Raw genomic sequence first — 20052 nt, forward strand, 5'->3', positions numbered from 1 at the left:
TTTGCTTTTACTTTTTAGCGCATTTTTGAAAAAAATACGCTATTATATTCGTTATTGCTGGCAGGCCGGCTGTCCGCGTTAGATCTCCACAACTACAATAGCTAGAGACTTCAAATTTTCACCAAAAGCTTTCTGCTATAGTGTAGATGTGCAGGCACTAGTCTATTTTGAGTTAGATTACTTGTGAGATCGTTAATTGAAGAAAATAATTTCGATATGGGTTTCGGAGGTGCTATAATTGTATCGTTAGATAGCGCTACCAGTATAAAAACTTATTATTTACTTTGTGATTTGTTTTACAAAATGAAGACGTACCGTCAATTGAAATTAAATAAAATTAATTATTTAACGCAGCCAAAATTACCCGTGAGATCGATAATTTTAAACTTCGCTAATAAAATACTGACCTGCATTACCAAAAATGCGCTTTAATCATGCATATGCTGATTTACAACTTGTTTTTAAATAGTAGGCTACTAGCAGGGGCGGACTGGGGGTACTTAAGGGCCAGGTAGAATTGCATAGGTTACGGGCCATTAAAGTATTAGTGTAGTAATGAAAGTGGGGGGGGGGAGCTCTGAGGTGCACCACAAAACCAGTGCTCTTTGCTCGAAAATCAATTACCATAGTTTTTTTTTAATTGCAGCTGATAATTAAAACGATAAAAAATGATAAATTCATTGTAAAACACTTCAATTAAATCAGAATTTTTTAATAACCTAACATCAACCCCAATTAGAGAAACGTGTTAATAATTTATTAATAGTGCAAGAAACTAAATACAGCACATACTTATAAATTTCCAACGGGCCATTATGATCTACAGGCCAGGTGGCAACCGCCACCCGCCCCCCCGGGTCAGTTCGCCCCTGGCTACTAGGATATAAACTGCTTTTGTTTTCTAAGATTTTTATGAAAGGCTTTTGTAGAAGAGCTACATTTTGAAAAATAATTTTGATCAAGTCATAGATAACAGCATTCATATTTTTACATTTGATTTTTGGCGCCTGCATACCCCCCCCCCCCCCCCCAATTCACTAATTTTTCCTTCGTTTTTATTTTTGGTTGCCTAATTTGATTTTATCGTTAGGAATTTTCTTGGGGTTTTGTTGGTCGCTTTTATACCAGTAGCGTACCTACTTTTAGAATTTTTATTTTGTGAATTATATCAAATTTCTTTATTTCAATTATATACATTTTCCGTATTCATCCTGCTCCTTTAATCCCTTACTATCGCCTGTACAGCCTGTACTTTAATGCATGTTGATAATCCACCCTACTTTCTACATTTTGTCTCAGATCTTTGGTTTTCTCGGTAGCGTCCTCTATCGTTTGTTTGTTATTTCCCGCCTTTTGGTACTTCCGTTTAGGGTCTGTTACTTTTGATTTTCCTCTAAATTTCTTCCTTGATTATCGTCTTCTCATCAGCTGGGTGTTTTAACTAATGAAGGTGCAGCGTAGGTTTTTATCTTTAACCGTTTCCAACACTGTTTTTATTTATTTGTAAAAAGGTAGCTATTAATCTCACTTTTGGGCGGTCAGCTGGCTGGCAGCAAATGCGCGACTGTAAAGCGCTTGCAGAAAGACAAGGCGTGTACATGTACCGGGGCCATGTAACTAACAACTTTTTAGGGACGGGGCTAGGTACATGATGTGAGATCGGCGACATCTGCGCGCCATCACCGAGCATGTTATACTAACGTGGTGATTTTTTCCTATCTTCTACAGTTTTGGGCCGATTGTTTTCAAATTATGGTTTCGTCGAATAGATCTTGTAAATGCGCACAGCTCCTATATATTCGGAATTTTTTCCTAGAGGCGAAATTAGCCACGTTTGCAAGGCGGGCGAACAAGACGTGTGAAGTCTTTTATTTTTTATTATTATTATTCCTCTCCTTGTTCTGAGTCCTCAACGGGCTCAGAAAATTCCCATCTTTGTCACAGATGAAAAATTAAATCTTATTCATGAAGTGGAGTCAAAACAGGCTAATTGAATACCGATCTCGATCTGCTACACAACAATACGGTGAAAGTCCCTTCGATATCACACGTTGATAATTTTTTTTACTTTCTATCCTCCCCTTTTTACACTCGACGTCGACCCTATCATCCCCTATGGACTCAGCGTAAACAATAGCTGCGCTTATACCTACCTACTATACCATAATATAATTATCCTCATTTTTATTTTTTTTCATCCCCCGCAGTTATATCTATAAAAAAATGAAAAATAACCCCAACAAGTATTTATTATGGCCTTATACAGGGTGTCGTAAATTGAGTAGGATTGCTATCTTTGTTATTTTTATACTTACAGATTCGGTTAAATTCGCAAAGTTGTGTAGTTTTTGATGCGATATTTTGAAAAACATAAATCATTTCATAGATAATAATTGGAAAAAGAGTGATAATCGCCATTTTTAAAAAGTTCAAATATTTTAGTAACAAAGTTTCAAATAAAAGTTCGATGGGATAAATTCAACGGACGTAGGAAAACCTTTGCGAACTGGCAGTTTTCAAGATAGGTATTGACATCAACTTTCTTATTTTAAATAGACACCATATTGGATTTGTACTATCAGTATCAATACAGTTTTTTTTTTCTCTTTCCAATCAATCATAATCATTTCCTTAGTCTTCGCGTATTTTCTTCCCCTGATTTATTTCATTTCTAAAAAAAAACACAACAAACAATTTGTCAACTATACAGGGTGTCCTTTTTTCGAGCTCCAACATGGGGATCTCGGTTATTGGAAGAGAGCAAATTTGTGTATTTTGGTGGTTCAACAATATGTCAATACGAAAATTCAAAGGTTGCCGAGATTTTTGAAAAAAACGAAATTTTCAATTTTAGATTTTCCTTTTTATTTCGAAAACGACAAAAAGTGGACGTTTTAAACCAAAACGTTATTAAAGCAATTTTTTTATGATGAATCCAAATATGTTATCGAAAAATTCAAAGCACTCTAGACTTGGAAGTTACAGTAGATAACTTTTTTATTTCTTATGGCGGCCATATTGGACTTTAGCATTTTTGAAAAAAGCTCGTTTTTCTGATTGCAGTGATGTATCATATGATACGTTTTAACTTTTAAGATTCCGTCAAATTATGGAAAAGGAGAGTGCTTTGGAAAGAACATGCATTCATCTTTTGTTTAACAAATACACATCTTTGATGGTTCAGTATAAGTACCTAGTTGTTGCTTTTCCTGCTCAAAATTATCTTTACATAGAAATTTTGGCGAGTTTGGTTCGTCAGCTAAAAAAATCTGGTAGACTCAGAAATGAAAACGAACGTAAAATTCGTTTTCCGTCCTGGGTTTAGCAACAGATTTTCTTAGCTGACGAACCAATCTCTCCCAAATTGAAAATTAAAATTAAGGCGTAACAGATTTTTAACATATCTCGTTTTTCTTTATTTGAAAACTGCATTTTATCGAGAAACTTGTAATAAATAGACGAAAAAAGCAACAACTACTGAAATTTTAACGAAATGTCAAAGATGTGCAGGTATTTATTGTTAAACAAAAGAATGAAAATGTTCTTTCCAAAGCCACCTTTCGCAAAAAAGGTTTTTTTTCATATTTTGAATTAATCAATTCGCGTTGGGTCATCAGTGCGACCAGTTTAAAATTTTGATTATTTCACGTCAGAACTACGGAAAGTGTAACCCGAGGTGTAACCGTACGTTTGAAAACACTAATTAGGGTAGGAAACTACCAAGGAATAACCACGTAGTTTGCATCGCTAAGTAAATTTGTGCGGCATTCACCAAGGGCGAAGGTTGGTACGAGTATTTTTCGGGCATAATTAATAGAAAACGCCCGCTTAGAAATACGGGTGCGAAGTATTAAAATGAACGCGAGTTTTACAGTAGAATCAATTAATATCTGAAAAAAGAATAAGGAACTGTGCCATTTTTTACACCGCAAAGGGAATTATTATGCAACCAGCCTCATATTGTGAAACACGCATTTTCATCGCATTAATTGGAGTCGTGTTCGGTCAAGGACAGATCAATTAAACGCGTTGGGCCATTTTTTGCATGCAGCTGCGTCGCCGTCAATGAAAAGAAGGGGATGAAACTTTGATTGTTTTTCAAAAATTGCAATTACCAACAATTGTTTTACTATAAGTATGCTGGTCAACAATTCAGGTGCTTTTTGTTTATCCTTTATAAAATATTGCAGTTGTTTCTAACAATCGGTACAGGTCTCTTTTTTCACAAATGATTTATTAATTTACAACTTGATGAAAGATTACGTGAAACATTTTCGATTTACTTGAATATGACGTAACAGTCATCGGCGGTGTAGATAAGAGGACCTTCAAATGCAAACATTAGGCGTTTGTCATGAGGGTTAAGATTAGTAATGCAATTCGAAAATAACAGTTAGTCGGTGTTGAGAAATCGCGAGAGCAACTCTAAATGTAAGTGTATTTATATTCATGTTGGGGTCTGACTGTTGACGACAATACAACGTAGAAAAATTCGTTTACGAAGGAGGCGCGTGTCATCACGAATTAAAACAAATGAGTAATTATTCAATGTTGGGGTGGTTTGTAATAAACATTCAACAAATTCACTAAACTACGTACTCTTCAAAATAATTAAAACGTACCCCTATTTAAGATATACAGGGTGCCCATTATATGTATGGATATCTCGGTAAATGTCGACGGTATGCAAAATTTTTCTTTCTAAGGGATGAAAATTGTTTAACATCTTATTTCTCATAATAGGTAAGGCGCAGCATTCCATTGTTTTTATTTCAGAAAACAAATGAGTGACGAAAAACAATTGAATTTATTTAAATAGCAATGCACACTTTCATTAGGCTTAGATTTTTTTCTCAATTTTTTCGTAAAAACTGAATTTTTTTTTAATAAATTCAGAAAAACAGTTGACGGATTACTCTAAAAAAATTAAAAACCACATTGTAAAAAACAAATGGAAAGTGATTAAAATTGAGGTGTAATGAGAGAAAATTCTCAAATTGATGTCCAACCTGTATTTCCCAATGAATCATCAAACATTCCAATCCAAGTGCCATTTTTTGGAGGTCACTTTTGAGATTTGATACAAAGTTGGTAATTTTTAAACGGCTTGCATATTTTGACGTAAATTTTTGCATCCTTTTCTCTGGTTACATTGATGTAGTACAACCTATATTTTTCTTTTTATATAAATATAGTGCTATTCATTAAGAAGTAGAAGTAAACACACTTAGGTAAATCCCTATGTCTACTTAATAAATATCACTGTATATTATGTCATAGATATTTTTCAAAATTTTGAAATTACATTTTTCTATCGTTAGCCATATTTTGATTGGTATCCGCTGCCATAGTTACCATGGATGAATAAACAAAACAAAATCTCCATGAATCCATGGCCTACCATTTAAAAACAGTAATAAATAAGGTTTTTATTGAGTTTCGTGGGTTAAAATAAAAAAAATGTAGGCTGTAATATATCAATGTACTCAGGAAAAAGGATGCAAAAAATGTACGTTGAAGGATGGAAGGAGAGGAACTTTCGGGATAGGTCAAGTAGTGGAATTTCTTTTTATACAGGCCGATTCAAATTCGAGGGCCAGCATCGGGATCTCGGGAACTGTAGGAGATAGATATAGGTAGTTTAAATTTGGCAAAGTTGCGTATTTTGATGCTTAACAAAATGCAGTTTTAAAACTGAAAAAATGTGGACTACTTTCGGAGATATGTATCTGGAAAAAAACGAAATTTTGCAAAGATTTTTTGTCTTTTGTCATTTGAAAAAGAATTTTTTTCTGAATTCAAAAATGTAAACATTACTATCTTTTAATAAGAATTAGCGCTATTAATTCGTAAAAACCCAAGAAACTACGTACGTACATTCCCCAAGACAAGGTTTTTTAGGCAAAAAAGAAGATACTCGTATTTTAACAATTTTAAAATTTTTTGTGAGGTTTACATTTTTGAAATCAGAAAACAATTCTGTATCAAATGACACAAAAAGTAAACATTACTTCCATAAGAAAAAACAAAGTTGATGATGGTTAACCAAAGACGAAACGTCGGATTTGAAATTTAAAACTAGTGCGAGGCCCCTCCGGGGCCGAGTACTTTAATTTCCGAGTCAAGTAATGTCATTTTACTGACGAGTTTTGTATTACATTTTACCCAAAATCGTATTTTAATATCAAATTTCAATTTTCATACGGAACTTTTGATTTATGCCTATCTGTCAATGATGACAGGACAGGAGTCATTATAGACATTTAGCAATGTGACAGGTGCGGCAGGAAAAGTGACAGGTGCGGCCGGTAAAGTGACAGGTGACAGGAAAAGTAGACTGGCCTGCCTGCGTCATGGAAACCAACATTTTCCTGACATAAAGCAGGCATGAAAATTAAGGTTTCATGGCGATTTTGGGTAATATAAACTTACTGTACTGATCATATCACGCCTACTTGGAAAGCCTAGTGGCATACGGTATTGAATTTTGGCTCCGTGGATTGCGATACAATTTTTACAACACAAGAACGAAATCTTGACGAACAGACTGGCAAGGATAACGAATTTGTTTCCTACGCCTGTATAAGGGCTCGGATACACACATGAGGTTAACTAAGAGATTTATTTTCATTTTGGTAATTATTATTACTTATAGTATCGATTCATTAATTAGAATGTGTATATGTAGGAAATAAATTTACTTCATTTTATAGCAGATCTTAAATTGAAATTTTAGTTGGTTTGAATGAGTAGGCTAAACGTTTCTTTAACCGTAAGGGTAGCCAAAGTGAAACAAATCATTTTCCAGTGTCGTCTATCATTCTTATTAAAAATGGGACGCGGAGCACGATATAAATGAAGTTCATCACAGAATACAATATGTATTGAAACGACGGGAGAACCTAAGCTTGTTGTTTTTGACGTCTAAATTAAATACCTACTAATATCAACCGCCCCTGTTGGCCTTACAGTATATACAGGGCGTTCTTGATCAAGTGGTAGTCTTAATTACGTAATTAATTAAAATGTTTTGATTATATGCTAAACTAAATTGGTATGGATTAGCGAAAACCGTCAGAAATAACTCAATATTATAATTTATTATTAAACAATACAATACCTCATTCTAAAAACATTTTCTATGCACAATAACCGGACCGCATTCATCATACTCCTGCTTCGAAATCCACATTTGCTGAAACGTCGTCAAGCTGGCCAAAATACTTCCCCCAATCCAAACCGAATATTTCCTTTCCGGTGGAGCGATGATTTTGATCTTCATCGAAGCGGGCGCGAGGATCGCGATTTCTTTCTGTATACGATCCGCTATACCGGTAAACATCGTGCTTCCCCCTGACAGGACGGTGTTGGCATATAAATCTTTGCGTATGTCGAGATCGCATCTCATTATGGAGTTGTAGGTGGTTTCGTGTATGCCCGAGGTTTCCATTCCCAAAAATGACGGTTGAAACATCGCCTCCGGGCAGCGGAACCGCTCACTTCCGATCGTTATGATCTGGCCGTCCGGCAACTCGTAGGACTTTTCGATTTGATTGGAGCTGTTCGCCAAGGCCAACTCTTGCTCGAAGTCAACGGCCACGTAGCAGATCTTCTCTTTGAGATCTCGGATGATTTCGCGTTCCGCAGTTGTAGTAAAGCTATACCCTCGTTCCGTCAGAATTTTCATTAGGTAGTCCGTTAAGTCGCGACCTGCGAGGTCCATCCTGAGGATGGCATGGGGAAGAGCGTACCCTAACGGGGGAGGAATTAGATTAATGGTCACCCAAAATCGTAGTTACCTTCGTAAATTGGAACCGTGTGTGATACTCCGTCGCCCGAATCCATGACAATTCCCGTAGTCCGCCCGCTCGCATACAGGGACAGAACGGCTTGAATTGCGACGTACATGGCGGGCGTGTTGAAAGTTTCGAACATGATCTGGGTCATTCGCTCCCTGTTCATTTTGGGATTCAAGGGCGCCTCGGTTAGAAGCACCGGGTGTTCTTCGGGAGCTATGCGCAGTTCATTGTAAAACGTGTGATGCCAGATCTTCTCCATGTCATCCCAGTTGCTGATGATGCCATGCTCGATGGGATATTTCACTGTTAACACGCCTCGCTTGCTTTGCGCCTCGTCGCCAACGTACGAATCTTTCTGGCCCATTCCCACCATCACCCCCTAAAAGTACTCATGTATTACAGCGGAATCAGTAAATTATATCGGACTTGATATCGCGGACGACCAACGATGCTGGGAAAGACGGAACGTGGCGCATCATCCCCCGCAAATCCCGCCTTGCACATTCCGGACCCATTATCAACCACTAACGCCACTAAATCATCGTCGGCCATTTCGAAGTCGTTAGAGAAAACTCACATTAAGTACTGACCGTAATTATAATTACCTATTTCTTTTATATATTAAAATCCCCTACCGTAACAATAAATTACCGTTAAAAGAGATCGCGCTTAAATATTCAATATGTACCTATAATCATCTTGTGGTAAATAGTTCTCCATTACCACTCGAAAAATCACGCATCGCACGCTCCGTAGGTACATTTTGGTTCCTCCAATAGGATGCCGCGCACCCCACATGCTAATTAGGGGAAAGTCTTTACGAATGAAAGTCCTTTCTACGCCCAATTTTGGAAATTATCTCTTTTACGGGAATATAACAGTTTTTTGACAATTTAAAAGAAAATGAAGCTGTAAGCGTATACAGCCGACAGTTTGCCGTAATTAGTTGGTCTTTGTAATTGTAATTAGCAATTATGTGTACCTTATGTTATAATTAATTATGTAGTTCTGCTAAATGCTCTACTTCCTTTATTCATAAGTAAGTATTTACACGAGGCGAATTTGTTATCATCTGTTGTACGTCTTAGAAAAATAGAAAACCAATTTGCGAGTGCCACGGATAATATTTTAAATAATCTTGTCATTTAACACTCATTGAGGTGTATAGCTATGTCATGTTATGAGTAGAAATTTGCGTCTTTCTCGCTTTTCTCAAGCCATGCACTGAACTGAAGTGGATCAAAACCATTGCTTTTCCACGCTCCTTTCTTCATATACGGGGTGTTTTTTTGGGCAGCTTTAGTTAAACGTTTCTGGGAAAGTAAAATAACTTTGTTATTTTAAATGGAAACCCCTATTTAGATATCGAGTTGTGGGTATTAACAGAACTGAAATTTTACGTAGAATCCAAAAATCCAATAAAAAATAGGGGTTACTATTTAAAATAACGAAGTTACTATCTACTTCCGGTGTTTCCGGAAGTGCGGCTATTTTGAAAATATTTTACATCGATTCGGCTTTCAACTCCTAAGTACAAATTTTCAAAAACCTACCTATTTCACTTTCCCAGAAACGTTTAACTAAAGCTCCCAAGAAAACACCCTGTATACAGTGTACAGGGTGAGTTTTTTTCATTTTAAGCATTAGGATCCCGGAAACCGTAAGACATAGACGGTTAAAAAGAGTTATTCAAAATACGATTTTGTTTTTTGAAAAAAATCCACAGTTTACTAGATATGAACGAAATTCATATTTAATGATTTTTCTTTTAAATGTTCTAGACTTCTAGAATCGTTATTATTAGAAATACAGAAATATGCAAACAACAAAAATTGTAGATTTTTGTCCGCTTAAAAACCTACATTTATTAATTTCCATTCTTCTTTTATAATCTTCGAGCATAACGTTCTTTTTAAAAATGCCAAAGCTATGACTACCATTTAAAAATATTAAAGTTTGTATAACACAAAAGTTGTAAAATATGGAAGGAAATTGGTATGTTCATCAGGTTAAGCATTAAAATGTCTAAAACTTTTATTCGTGTCATTTTGTGGTATTTTTAATAATAACGATTCTACAACATCAGTTATATGAAAAATCACTAAATCTGTTTTTCGCTCATATCTAGTAAACTGTGGATTTTTTTTCAAAAAACAAAAGCATATCTTAAATAAGCTCTTAAAACACTTTCCTCATTTAACCGAATCTGTATGTCTTATGGTTTGCGAGATCCCAATGCTTAAAATGAAAAAAAAACTCACCCTGTATACGAAACACGCATATCGAAAACGCTCAACGCGTTATGGCCGAAGCTGAAAGACCAAACACCGAAATTAAATATCGTTACGTGTTATGGTCGTTAGCTTATGCCCATAACGCGTTTTGGTAATGTTACTAGCGACCACAACGCGTTTTGTTCGTTTGAAGAATGACCATGATACATTGAATTATTTATTAAACGACTAACATGTTTCAAAAATATAATATAATAATATTTGAAAATAAACGTCATGTATACGGTATTGCGGTCTAAACACCAAAAATTATGATGGGACATACTGTATATGACAATATATCAATTTATTAAGTGTAAATCAGGGGTTTATCTACGAATAAGCACAGAGATGATTCTATTTGAATTTGTCCTGTAAATTAATTGAAAGTTAAAAGTTTGTACCGTCTGAAGAGCCACCGGCAATTCGTCATTTTATTCATCAAGTTAATTAATTATAATTAATGTCGAGATTTTCGGGCGTTCTAATTTCGACGCCGAAGTAAAAAGTAAATAGTTCTCAATTTATTGTTAATGTACGTTTAATGAAAAAATTCACAACAGAGATCACATCAATAACACGGTTGCTTTCAGTAGAACGTAAATTAAACTTATTCACAATTCAAGCGGGAGTATTTAGCTCGTGGTCACATTTCGGAAGTGCGCCCTATAAAAGGCGAAGCCAATAGTTTTGTACCGCACCATGGAGTTTTGCGAGAAAATGCTCCAACCGTTTTTAAATTGTCAGCGCCCACTAGCAGTATTTCCTTGAATAACGCGCAAATAAATTGGGCCAACTTATCCTGGGCTTTCGTCAGTACAAATATACAGGTTGTTTCACGCAAACCGTTACATAAAAGTGTTAATGCTTTCATTAATAATTTAAATCTACAGGATGTCGATGGCAACTTTCTTATTTTAAATAGAACATCATGTATTTTATTGTATTTTCGAAATCTACATGAAAATCTACGGCGTTTGATACCACATTTTCCTATACTTGGCATCAAAGGTATTCAAGTATTAGCGCACTCTACCTATGGCTTCGTTGATTTGAATTTCAAAAAGTATTCCAAAATCAATAATATTAACTTGATGCTTGCTTGATGATGATTTAAATTTTGATCGCCCTTCTACAAGGTGTTTTAAAACTAATGCTCAATTTTAATAACTTCAAACCTTAAAAAGTTGATTTTTTCAAATGAAACCTGCTTTATTTTTTTGCACTTTCAAATGTCGAAAAAATTCCCATCAATTATTCCCTATACCTATTTGTTATGTTTTCTGTTTTATTTTAGAATATTTTCTAAGATTGTGACTGTTATGCATAATTTTCTTAGGCCTTGAAATAAATGCGTTAGTAGATGTATTGTACCGTTATTCGAGACTTTACATTTAAAAAAACGGATTTCAACATGACGGAGCGCCCTTCAACCGACCATTTGCATAGTTTTACTAAAAATTTTCTCAAGTTCCTGTAAAGTGTTTTCAAATTCCCCTCAAATCTATGTCATCTACTACCCCTAAACACATCTACTAACCCCATACGCAATCTACAACCTCACAGAAAACACCGTAATTAAAACCCGACCAAAAAGTAGGTACGTTTTTATACATGAAATCTATCATTAGAAAATACGTTGCGCTTATGGAGCGCCAGAACCCCCCTTGTTACCTTCGTTCCCTTCAAATTTCTCTCAATTTTCTTTTCAATATTCTCCATTTCCCTAGCCCTTCGTGTCAAATTTTCTTCTGATTCGTTCCACGTTCCCCTCACTTTCCTGTCACGCGTTTCCCTAAAATGAGTTTTCATTGAAATGTTGTGTCTATTTCTAGTTACACGCGAATATTCGTGCCTTCAGAGATGCCTTTGGAGAAGTGATAGCGGTCATACGGATACGATCTACCAGCAAATCGATCTTTGGAGTCACCGTGGTGGAATACACGAGTTGATAGGTATGTTCAAAAAAATATTTCATTTTATGGGCTGCTTGATTTGATATTTTCTGTTCAATTTTAACTGATCGATACCAATCTAGAAATCTTGGATCGATACAAAGTGTCTAGTGTTTCTGGATCTTTGACATTCGTGGTCCGCTTTCTTCCATACCTGTTACCAGTTTTGAGCATGGTAGAATTTAAAAAAAATTTTAAAAACCTGTTTACTAATTCAGGATTTGAGTATTGGAAAAGGGGTTGGGCTGGACCCAAGGAATTAGATTGATTTTCTTTCATATATTCTTCGTTTGATATCCCAGCGTTGTGCCCCTAGCTTGTGGGGGTTGGCAGGCGAGGTTTTTATCTCCACCTAGAACGTGGAATATAGATCCACGCAACTTAACATAGGTACCTACTACATATAATAAAGTGTGGCGCAGTTCAATTAAAGCTGAACTGTGGTGCTAAGGGTCCCTGGTTCAAATCCAGGTTCGGGCATGGATATTTGTAAATGTATAGTGGGTTGGGTTGGTAGAGCAGCCTTGGTTGAAACCCCGCCCACTCAAAAATATCTACTTCGAGTTGCGCTAACGTTTAGTAAAAATTTGTAGTAGCTCTTAATTTATTTTGCGAGTACCTACCACTTTATTTATTTAATTCATTTTGTATATTCGAGTTCCGTGTCTATTTATTTACCAGGTAAAGTTTATCAATTCAATTTTACGATGTTAAATTTGTGCATTTATATGAGTTCCAAATTATGCAAACCCGTTACGTTTTTTGCCATTTTGTTAAGTACTGCCATTGAATAAGCACTTTAAAGAAGTATAACTACATAGGAAAACCTGAAATTGGTGTAAGGTGTGTTGCATACACTGCAAAGTGGTTAATTACCATAAATATTGAAGGATATTTGGCCTCGGGCGGTAAATAATGACTATTTTAAACAGGGAAACCGTTATACTTAGGAGACTTCGTTTTCCTTGTTTATCAGAGTTGAACAGTGTTGTCATATTTACCAGATCCTTATATGGAGCTAGGTAAAGTTTGATTGTTTATTATGTAAAGATAATGGTCCTTAGAACAGTTCTTGTTGTTTTCTTATTAGATTAAACTACATTTTTTACTTTATTTATTGTTCCTTATGATCTTACATTTCAGATTGATCCTCCCTTACATAATATTGTTATTGGCATTGAATAAAAGCTTATTCAATATTTTAATCTAGTTTATTCAAACTCAAAGCGCTTGCCAAAAATCTGGCAACGTTGGAATTTTAAAGTCGGTAACTAGCTTTAAATTTGTGGTTCACTTTCCCCCACAACAGAGGGACGACAGAATCCTGGACAGATTTTCTTATTTCATCAGTTAACCGGGCGTTATTCTTCTTTAAGGTGCTTATTCAATGGTACTGCAAAGGTTCCTTATGTACAGAGTGGTGTTCAAATTCGCAGTTCACAATTTGTATCTCGGAAACAGTGAGAGACACAGTGTAGCTAGGTTAAATCGGGGCAAAGTTGCCCCTTTTGGAGTCTAAAAAATAGCTTGAAATTAAAAAAAAAAAATAATAATAACGTGTCACACTCTATACCTTTACATAAATTTACAAGAAAATGTCAAAATGAAAAGTTTTACATTCACTTCTCAACAAAACATCCACGGGTAACTAGATCTTGAGGCGACTTAGATTGGACCTATTTGCTATTCTGAAATGGCCGCCGATTTGATTCTGTGGAGTGTTTCCTGTTCCAAAAACACTTGGCGAGAATTGTTCTGACTTACCTGATTGTTTCTTTCAAGGCCAGCCTAGGACCAGAAACAAATTAAACAACAGTGTTACGTTAGAGTGACGTTTCTGTCTATTTATTGCTTTATGATCCAGTCATTTTGGAGTGTCGTTTCTGCATCTTCAAGACACTTTGGTACTACCATAGAGTACAAACCTTAAGAGTACAAATCCTATACAGGGTGGTGATTTGCTAAAACCCGCATCTTTTTTAATAATCTGTGATGGCATGGAATTTTTTAATACAAAAACTACGCTAATATCCGTCATGCCATGGAATGTCTGCTATAAGACAAATCAAATTCTATCAAACAGTATAATATTTAGAACAGCAAATTCAACATAAAGAAAGACCAAATTACTAAAAACGGTTTCCTAATATAACAATTTACAATAAATGTTCGAATTTAAGTCACCATTAACTGCAAGACAGTATCCAAGTCGATCATAAAATCCATTTCGAATTGTTGCTAATTTATAACTGGATATCTTTTTGTTTTAGAAAATTCCATGGCATCGCAGATTATTGAAAAAGATGCGGGTTTTATTTTTCCAATTTTCCGTCTTTATATGAAAAATATTGAAAACTAATACGGTTGATTGGCGTAAAGGTTTTTTTCTAAAAAAAAACATTAATACATTTTTGCTCTAAAATAATTTGGGGAGCCAATAATCGTATGCTATGAATTTTACATTGAAATCCCTATGATGCGTTACGCTAGTGACCACCCTGTATACAACCACAGAATACATATCATATTGTATTGTTATAATCTGATTCCCAAATTGTTTTCGAGGTTATGACAACTTCTGTTTGTATTTTAACTTTCAGGAAATAAAAATGGGAAGTAATACAGTTGACAAAGCGTTAACAATGCTTCGCTCCTTACCCCGTGTCTGTTTAAAGAACATTCGAGACAATCCCGGTTCTAAAATAGTAAGTGAATGTAAATCAAATTTCTAACCTAAAAAATTATCTTTTAGACACAGAAAAGGGGTCGCGGACAACACGGCGGTGATAAACACGGTGCTGGAAATAAAGGATCCGGCCAACGACAGAATTACATGCGGCTTGGCTACGAAACGGGAAACCGTCCGTTCTATCTCCGTTTCGGATTCGAACCGTACTACAAAGGTCACCAGTAAGTTTCTAGCGAGTCGAGTTCAGTTACATTACTCCCCGTTTTAGTCTAAGAAGACAATATCCGCCGGTTTCGTTGCTACAACTCCAAACGATGGTGGACACAAACCGAGTTGACGTCTCCAAACCGATCGATTTAGTCACACTTTGTAACACCGGGTTATACAGAATATTCCCCGATCAACACCAGTTCGGAATTAATCTCACAGATGAAGGCGCCGACATCTTCCAGGCGAAGGTCAACATCGAAGTGCAATGGGCGAGCGAGCTTGTCATTGCCGCCGTGGAACGGGCTGGCGGTGTTATAACGACGGCGTATTACGACATGCATAGTCTACAGTGCATGATTAATCCCCAGAAGTTCTTCGAAAGAGGTGCGTAGATCGGCATGTTGTTTTCTATATGTTCAAAAAAGTGGTTTTGAATTGTTTTGTTTTGAAATATGGATTTTCAAAAAATGCTTTGAAATCCGGTTCAAATTTTGAAATATGCACAGGGCACACTTGATGGACGACCTTGTCTAACTGCAAATTTTGGGTTTTTTGGTAACCCAAATGAAACAAGTTCATCAACTAGGGATACTCCCATAGATCGGACCCCTACTATTTTTACAATTTTTGCGGCTTTATATCTTCCGCTCGCTAACTCTACGTCTTCTTTCAGGCATACCAATTCCACGTCGCATGGTACCTCCCACCGATGCAGCTGACTACTACGCCGATGCCGCAAAGAGGGGATACTTGGCAGATCCAGAGAAGGTCTCCGAAGAACGACTGGTGCTCGCCCAAAAGTACGGGTATAACTTACCTGTTATAGAAAACGACCCCGACTACCCCATGCTCACCGAAAGAAAGGACCCCAGGCAGATATTCTTCGGATTAAATCCCGGTTGGGTGGTCAATCTGAAGGATAAGGTGATTTTGAAACCCTTAGAAGAAGAATTATTACAATATTATAATAGTTAATGTAATCCACTGTATCTTGTTTAAAATAATTAAATACCGTTTTAAATGTCTCTGTAGAGTAGTGTTGATAGGCCAATAGGTAGGTTAAAAAGCTCAGGAAATAGGCGGAAGAAGCGCTGGAAAAGGAATAAGCTCGGGAATGTGCAAAAAAGGCTCGTAAGTTTAGAAAGGACTCCACAAAAAATTGAAAAAGCTCAGGAATTTTTTCCTAAAAGTTCTGGAATAAGATTTAAAAAGCTCTGGAATAAATTTAAAAAAGTTCTGGAATAAATGTTTACTCCTAAAAGCTCTGGAATAAATTAAAAAAGCTCTGGAATAAATTTTTACTCCTAAAAGCTCTGGAATAAGATTTAAAAAGCTCGGGAATAAATTTTTACTCCTAAAAGCTCTGGAATAAATTTGAAAAAGCTCTGGAATAAATTTTTACTCCTGAAAGCTCTGGAATAAATTTGAAAAAGCTCTGGAATAAATTAAAAAAGCTCTGGAATAAATTTTTACTCCTAAAAGCTCTGGAATAAGATTTAAAAAGCTCGGGAATAAATTTTTACTCCTAAAAGCTCTGGAATAAATTTGAAAAAGCTCTGGAATAAATTTTTACTCCTGAAAGCTCTGGAATAAATTTGAAAAAGCTCTGGAATAAATTAAAAAAGCTCTGGAATAAATTTTTACTCCTAAAAGCTCTGGAATAAGATTTAAAAAGCTCGGGAATAAATTTTTACTCCTAAAAGCTCTGGAATAAATTTGAAAAAGCTCTGGAATAAATTTTTACTCCTGAAAGCTCTGGAATAAATTTGAAAAAGCTCTGGAATAAATTAAAAAACTCCTAAAAGCTCTGGAATAAATTTTTACTCCTAAAAGCTCTGGAATAAGATTTAAAAAGCTCTGGAATAAATTTTTACTCCTAAAAGCTCTGGAATAAATTTGAAAAGCTCTGGAATAAATTTTTACTCCTAAAAGCTCTGGAATAAATTTTTACTCCTAAAAGCTCTGGAATAAATTTGAAAAAGCTCTGGAATAAATTTTTACTCCTAAAAGCTCTGGAATAAATTTTTACTCCTAAAAGCTCTGGAATAAGATTTAAAAAGCTCTGGAATAAATTTTTACTCCTAAAAGCTCTGGAATAAATTTGAAAAGCTCTGGAATAAATTTTTACTCCTAAAAGCTCTGGAATAAATTTTTACTCCTAAAAGCTCTGGAATAAATTTTTACTCCTAAAAGCTCTGGAATAAATTTTTACTCCTAAAAGCTCTGGAATAAATTTTTACTCCTAAAAGCTCTGGAATAAATTTTTACTCCTAAAAGCTCTGGAATAAGATTTAAAAAGCTCTGGAATAAATTTTTACTCCTAAAAGCTCTGGAATCAAATTTAAAAAGCTCTGGAATAATTTTTTGCCCCTCAAAGCTCTGGAATATATTAAAAACAGCTTTCATTTTGTGTCTTAAAAGCTCTGGAATCATGTTAATGGACTACAAAAGCCTGGAATTAAAGCTATTGTATCGAAAGGTCTACAACGTACCCCGAATTAGGTTTGATCTAATTGGGTATTTATTGAGAGCTCTGCAACAAATTTTATTAAAAAGTTTATTGTATCAATGTTTGTTTACATTTTAAAGTGTTGGATTGGATGCTTCCATAATAAACCACCACCTACACCTGAACAAGTAGATCGTAAACGGGGTTGTTTCAAAACATCATATCTCAACAAATAGGAATTAGGTAGAATGAAATATTATGGAAGCACTTTCAAATTAGCGATGACATTGCAAATGTACATATGTTTTTAAATATTGTCTAAAAACTAAAACGTAACAAATTACGAATATTGCAATATTTTACCTACTACCTTAATATAATAAAATACGTTTTTCCACTGCTTTGCGGCAGATGGGACACTCCGACATCTGATCCCCACACATCTGACACAATCCGTGGCCGCAAAGGAAGATCATATTCTTCAGGCGATCCAAACATACAGGACACATGGTCTAAAATTAAACGGTTACTTCCGTGTCGTACGCAATTTGGAAATGTACCTGCTCCTTTATATCCTGCAACTGTTGCTGCAACTTCTGGATGTCGTTGCTGGTATCCCGATTTCCGTTGTTCATGACCGGACCTTGTATGTTGAGGTCGCTAGTTGAGGGAGTCGGTTCGATTTCAATCTCGGGCTTGACCTCGCAAATCGTACCCAAGCCACCGCTGCATACGGTCATGGGAACCATTAGCTCAATTTGTGCCCGACACATGACGCACTTCTTCATAATTTGCGCGCAGCTCTCGCAGGCGCACATGTGACCGCATGGCTTGAACAGCACGGACGACTTCTTGTCGGAACACACCATGCATTCTTCAATCTGTAAATTCAGGTTGATAAAGTCGGTCTCTAATTGTTCGCAGTGTACAAGTCACGTTGAGAAAAATAAAAATGGAAAATCAAGTTGCCATGTTAAGGACATCAGTTAAATCCAAAGCCATTCAAAATTTAATTTTGACTTACTTTTATACGACTGACAACAGATTCTCGACAAATCAAGCATTTCTTCACTCTCGGCGCGCAGGTGGAACAACAACTGACATGACCGCAAGGTTGGAAGAGTATGTCACGCTTCACATCAGAACAAACGAGGCACTCGTCCATGGTCGAGGAGATATTGGTGTTTTGAAGATTCTGGGGTACCATCTCGACCTCCTCCCCTTTCTTCTCCTTGTGGCACTTGGTTAGCATTTTACATAAATTAGGATCTGGACATAAGTCGAGAGGGGTTTGGCCCTTCTTATTCTTAATTGTTAAGTCTGCTCCGTTCCCAGCCAGGTAACAGGCAATACTAGCGGATGACTTCTTGTCGGATCCTTGAGTGCCTAAGCCCATGAGTAATTTACCGACGTCCTGCACATCTTGCAACTGGCGCAGTTGGGAGAGGGTGTGGTGGCGGAGAGCTTCGTGCAGAGGAGTATCACCGTCTTTATCCGCAATGTTGAGATTGGCCGTTTCCTTGACCAAAAGCTGAAAGTTACGTTAGAGAGATGAGGCGGATCAAGAGATGTAGGATACTTACTCGAACGATTTGTGTGTGTTGGCGTTCGACCGCCAGATGAAGAGCGGTTTGCAAGTTGACATTCTGCAGATCCATGTTAGCCTTTCCGTTAAGGACCAACTGCTCTGCCACCTCGACGTGATTATTTAATGCGGCCAAGTGTAACGCTGTGTAGCCGTCGTCTTTCTTTTCATCCACAATCCATGGTCGAGGAAGTTTCGCCAAGAGAATTTTCATAGCACTAGAAATAGAAACACTGTTAACAACTAAAAAAATAAACAATTTCTGATAGTGAAAAAAAGTCTGCTGTTTTATTTTACAAAGTTCAAGTCTGGTAACAATTAAATAATCCATAATTTCAAACAGTTCCAAGATTGGGCTACTAGTTCAAAAGTTACATCCCTTGGAATTTTCTGTCGAAATTGGTTTCTAGTCTATAACTTTTTATTGAGAAGTCTGATCGAAAAAGTACGAATTGTTTTGGATTCTACGCCCCAAAATTAATAAGAAAAAGTGTTTCCCCGAGAAATTTTGGTGCAGTCGATTTTTGGTAAAAAAGGAAGGTTGTACACTGCCTTTTTTTTGGCTCGAAAAAGAAATTGTCTCAGATCGTCCCGGAAAAAAATTTTTCTTATAGAACGTGGCCTGTAGAATCCATAATTTCAAACAGTTCCAAGTTTGGGCTACTAGTTCCAAAGTTACATCCCTTGGAATTTTCTGTCGAAATTGGTTTCTAGTCTATAACTTTTGATTGAGAAGTCTAATCGAAAAAGTACGAATTGTTTTGGATTCTACGCACCAAAATTAATAAGAAAAAGTGTTTTCCCGAGAAATTTTGGTGCAGTCAATTTTTGGTAAAAAAGGAAGGTTTATACACTGCCTTTTTTTGAACCCCGAAATAAAAATTGTCTCAGATCAACCCGGAAAAAAATTTTCTTATAGAATGTGGCCTGTAGAATCCATAATTTCAAACAGTTCCAAGATTGGGCTACTAGTTCAAAAGTTACAGCCCTTTGAATTTTTTTTTCGAAATTGGTTTCTTATAACTTTTGATTGAGAAGTCTGATCGAAAAAGTACGAATTGTTTTGGATTCGACGCCCCAAAATTAATAAGA

The 20052-nt window shown here is 36.1% G+C and overlaps 3 protein-coding genes across 4 annotated transcripts in view; 1 reads left to right on the plus strand and 2 right to left on the minus strand.

Annotated features, from left to right (window-relative positions):
- Positions 1–15951, plus strand: part of LOC116170802 (39S ribosomal protein L15, mitochondrial) — a 148876-nt gene extending 132925 nt beyond the window's left edge. For both annotated transcript variants that reach the window (XM_031487316.1, XM_031487317.1), the window contains 5 exons: positions 11908–12027; positions 14628–14732; positions 14780–14937; positions 14985–15310; positions 15600–15951. In XM_031487316.1, the coding sequence (XP_031343176.1) occupies positions 14637–14732; positions 14780–14937; positions 14985–15310; positions 15600–15901 (882 nt within the window). In that variant the 5' untranslated portion in view covers positions 11908–12027; positions 14628–14636 and the 3' untranslated portion in view covers positions 15902–15951. The remainder of the gene's footprint in view (positions 1–11907; positions 12028–14627; positions 14733–14779; positions 14938–14984; positions 15311–15599) is intronic.
- On the minus strand, positions 7127–8352 carry LOC116170800 (actin-3-like). Its single transcript, XM_031487313.1, has 3 exons — positions 8226–8352; positions 7800–8178; positions 7127–7752 (listed from the first exon to the last, which is right to left on the minus strand). Exons 1-3 carry the CDS (start codon positions 8349–8351, stop codon positions 7127–7129), a joined length of 1131 nt encoding a protein of 376 aa, XP_031343173.1. The 5' UTR covers position 8352.
- Positions 15952–17466: 1515 nt separating the features above from the next.
- Positions 17467–20052, minus strand: part of LOC116172249 (E3 ubiquitin-protein ligase MIB1-like) — a 462793-nt gene continuing 460207 nt past the window's right edge. Inside the window, exons 2-5 of the mRNA XM_031489422.1 lie at positions 18959–19178; positions 18400–18906; positions 17936–18256; positions 17467–17887 (exon numbers count right to left, since the gene is read on the minus strand). Coding sequence (XP_031345282.1) covers positions 17747–17887; positions 17936–18256; positions 18400–18906; positions 18959–19178 — 1189 coding nt within the window. The 3' untranslated portion in view covers positions 17467–17746. The remainder of the gene's footprint in view (positions 17888–17935; positions 18257–18399; positions 18907–18958; positions 19179–20052) is intronic.

The sequence above is a fragment of the Photinus pyralis genome, unplaced genomic scaffold (assembly GCF_008802855.1).
Source record: "Photinus pyralis isolate 1611_PpyrPB1 unplaced genomic scaffold, Ppyr1.3 Ppyr1.4_LG5, whole genome shotgun sequence".
NCBI classification, from domain to species: Eukaryota; Metazoa; Arthropoda; class Insecta; order Coleoptera; family Lampyridae; genus Photinus; species Photinus pyralis.

What these genes read in the sequence shown, in the direction of transcription:
- LOC116170800 (XM_031487313.1), bottom strand. Translation starts at nt 8,351, where the DNA reads ATGGCCGACGATGATTTAGTGGCGTTAGTGGTTGATAATGGGTCCGGA. An exon ending in TTGGTCGTCCGCGATATCAA is followed by an intron (nt 8,179 to 8,225) that starts GTCCGATATAAT and finishes GAGTACTTTTAG; the next exon opens with GGGGTGATGGTGGGAATGGG. An exon ending in CACGGTTCCAATTTACGAAG is followed by an intron (nt 7,753 to 7,799) that starts GTAACTACGATT and finishes CTCCCCCGTTAG; the next exon opens with GGTACGCTCTTCCCCATGCC.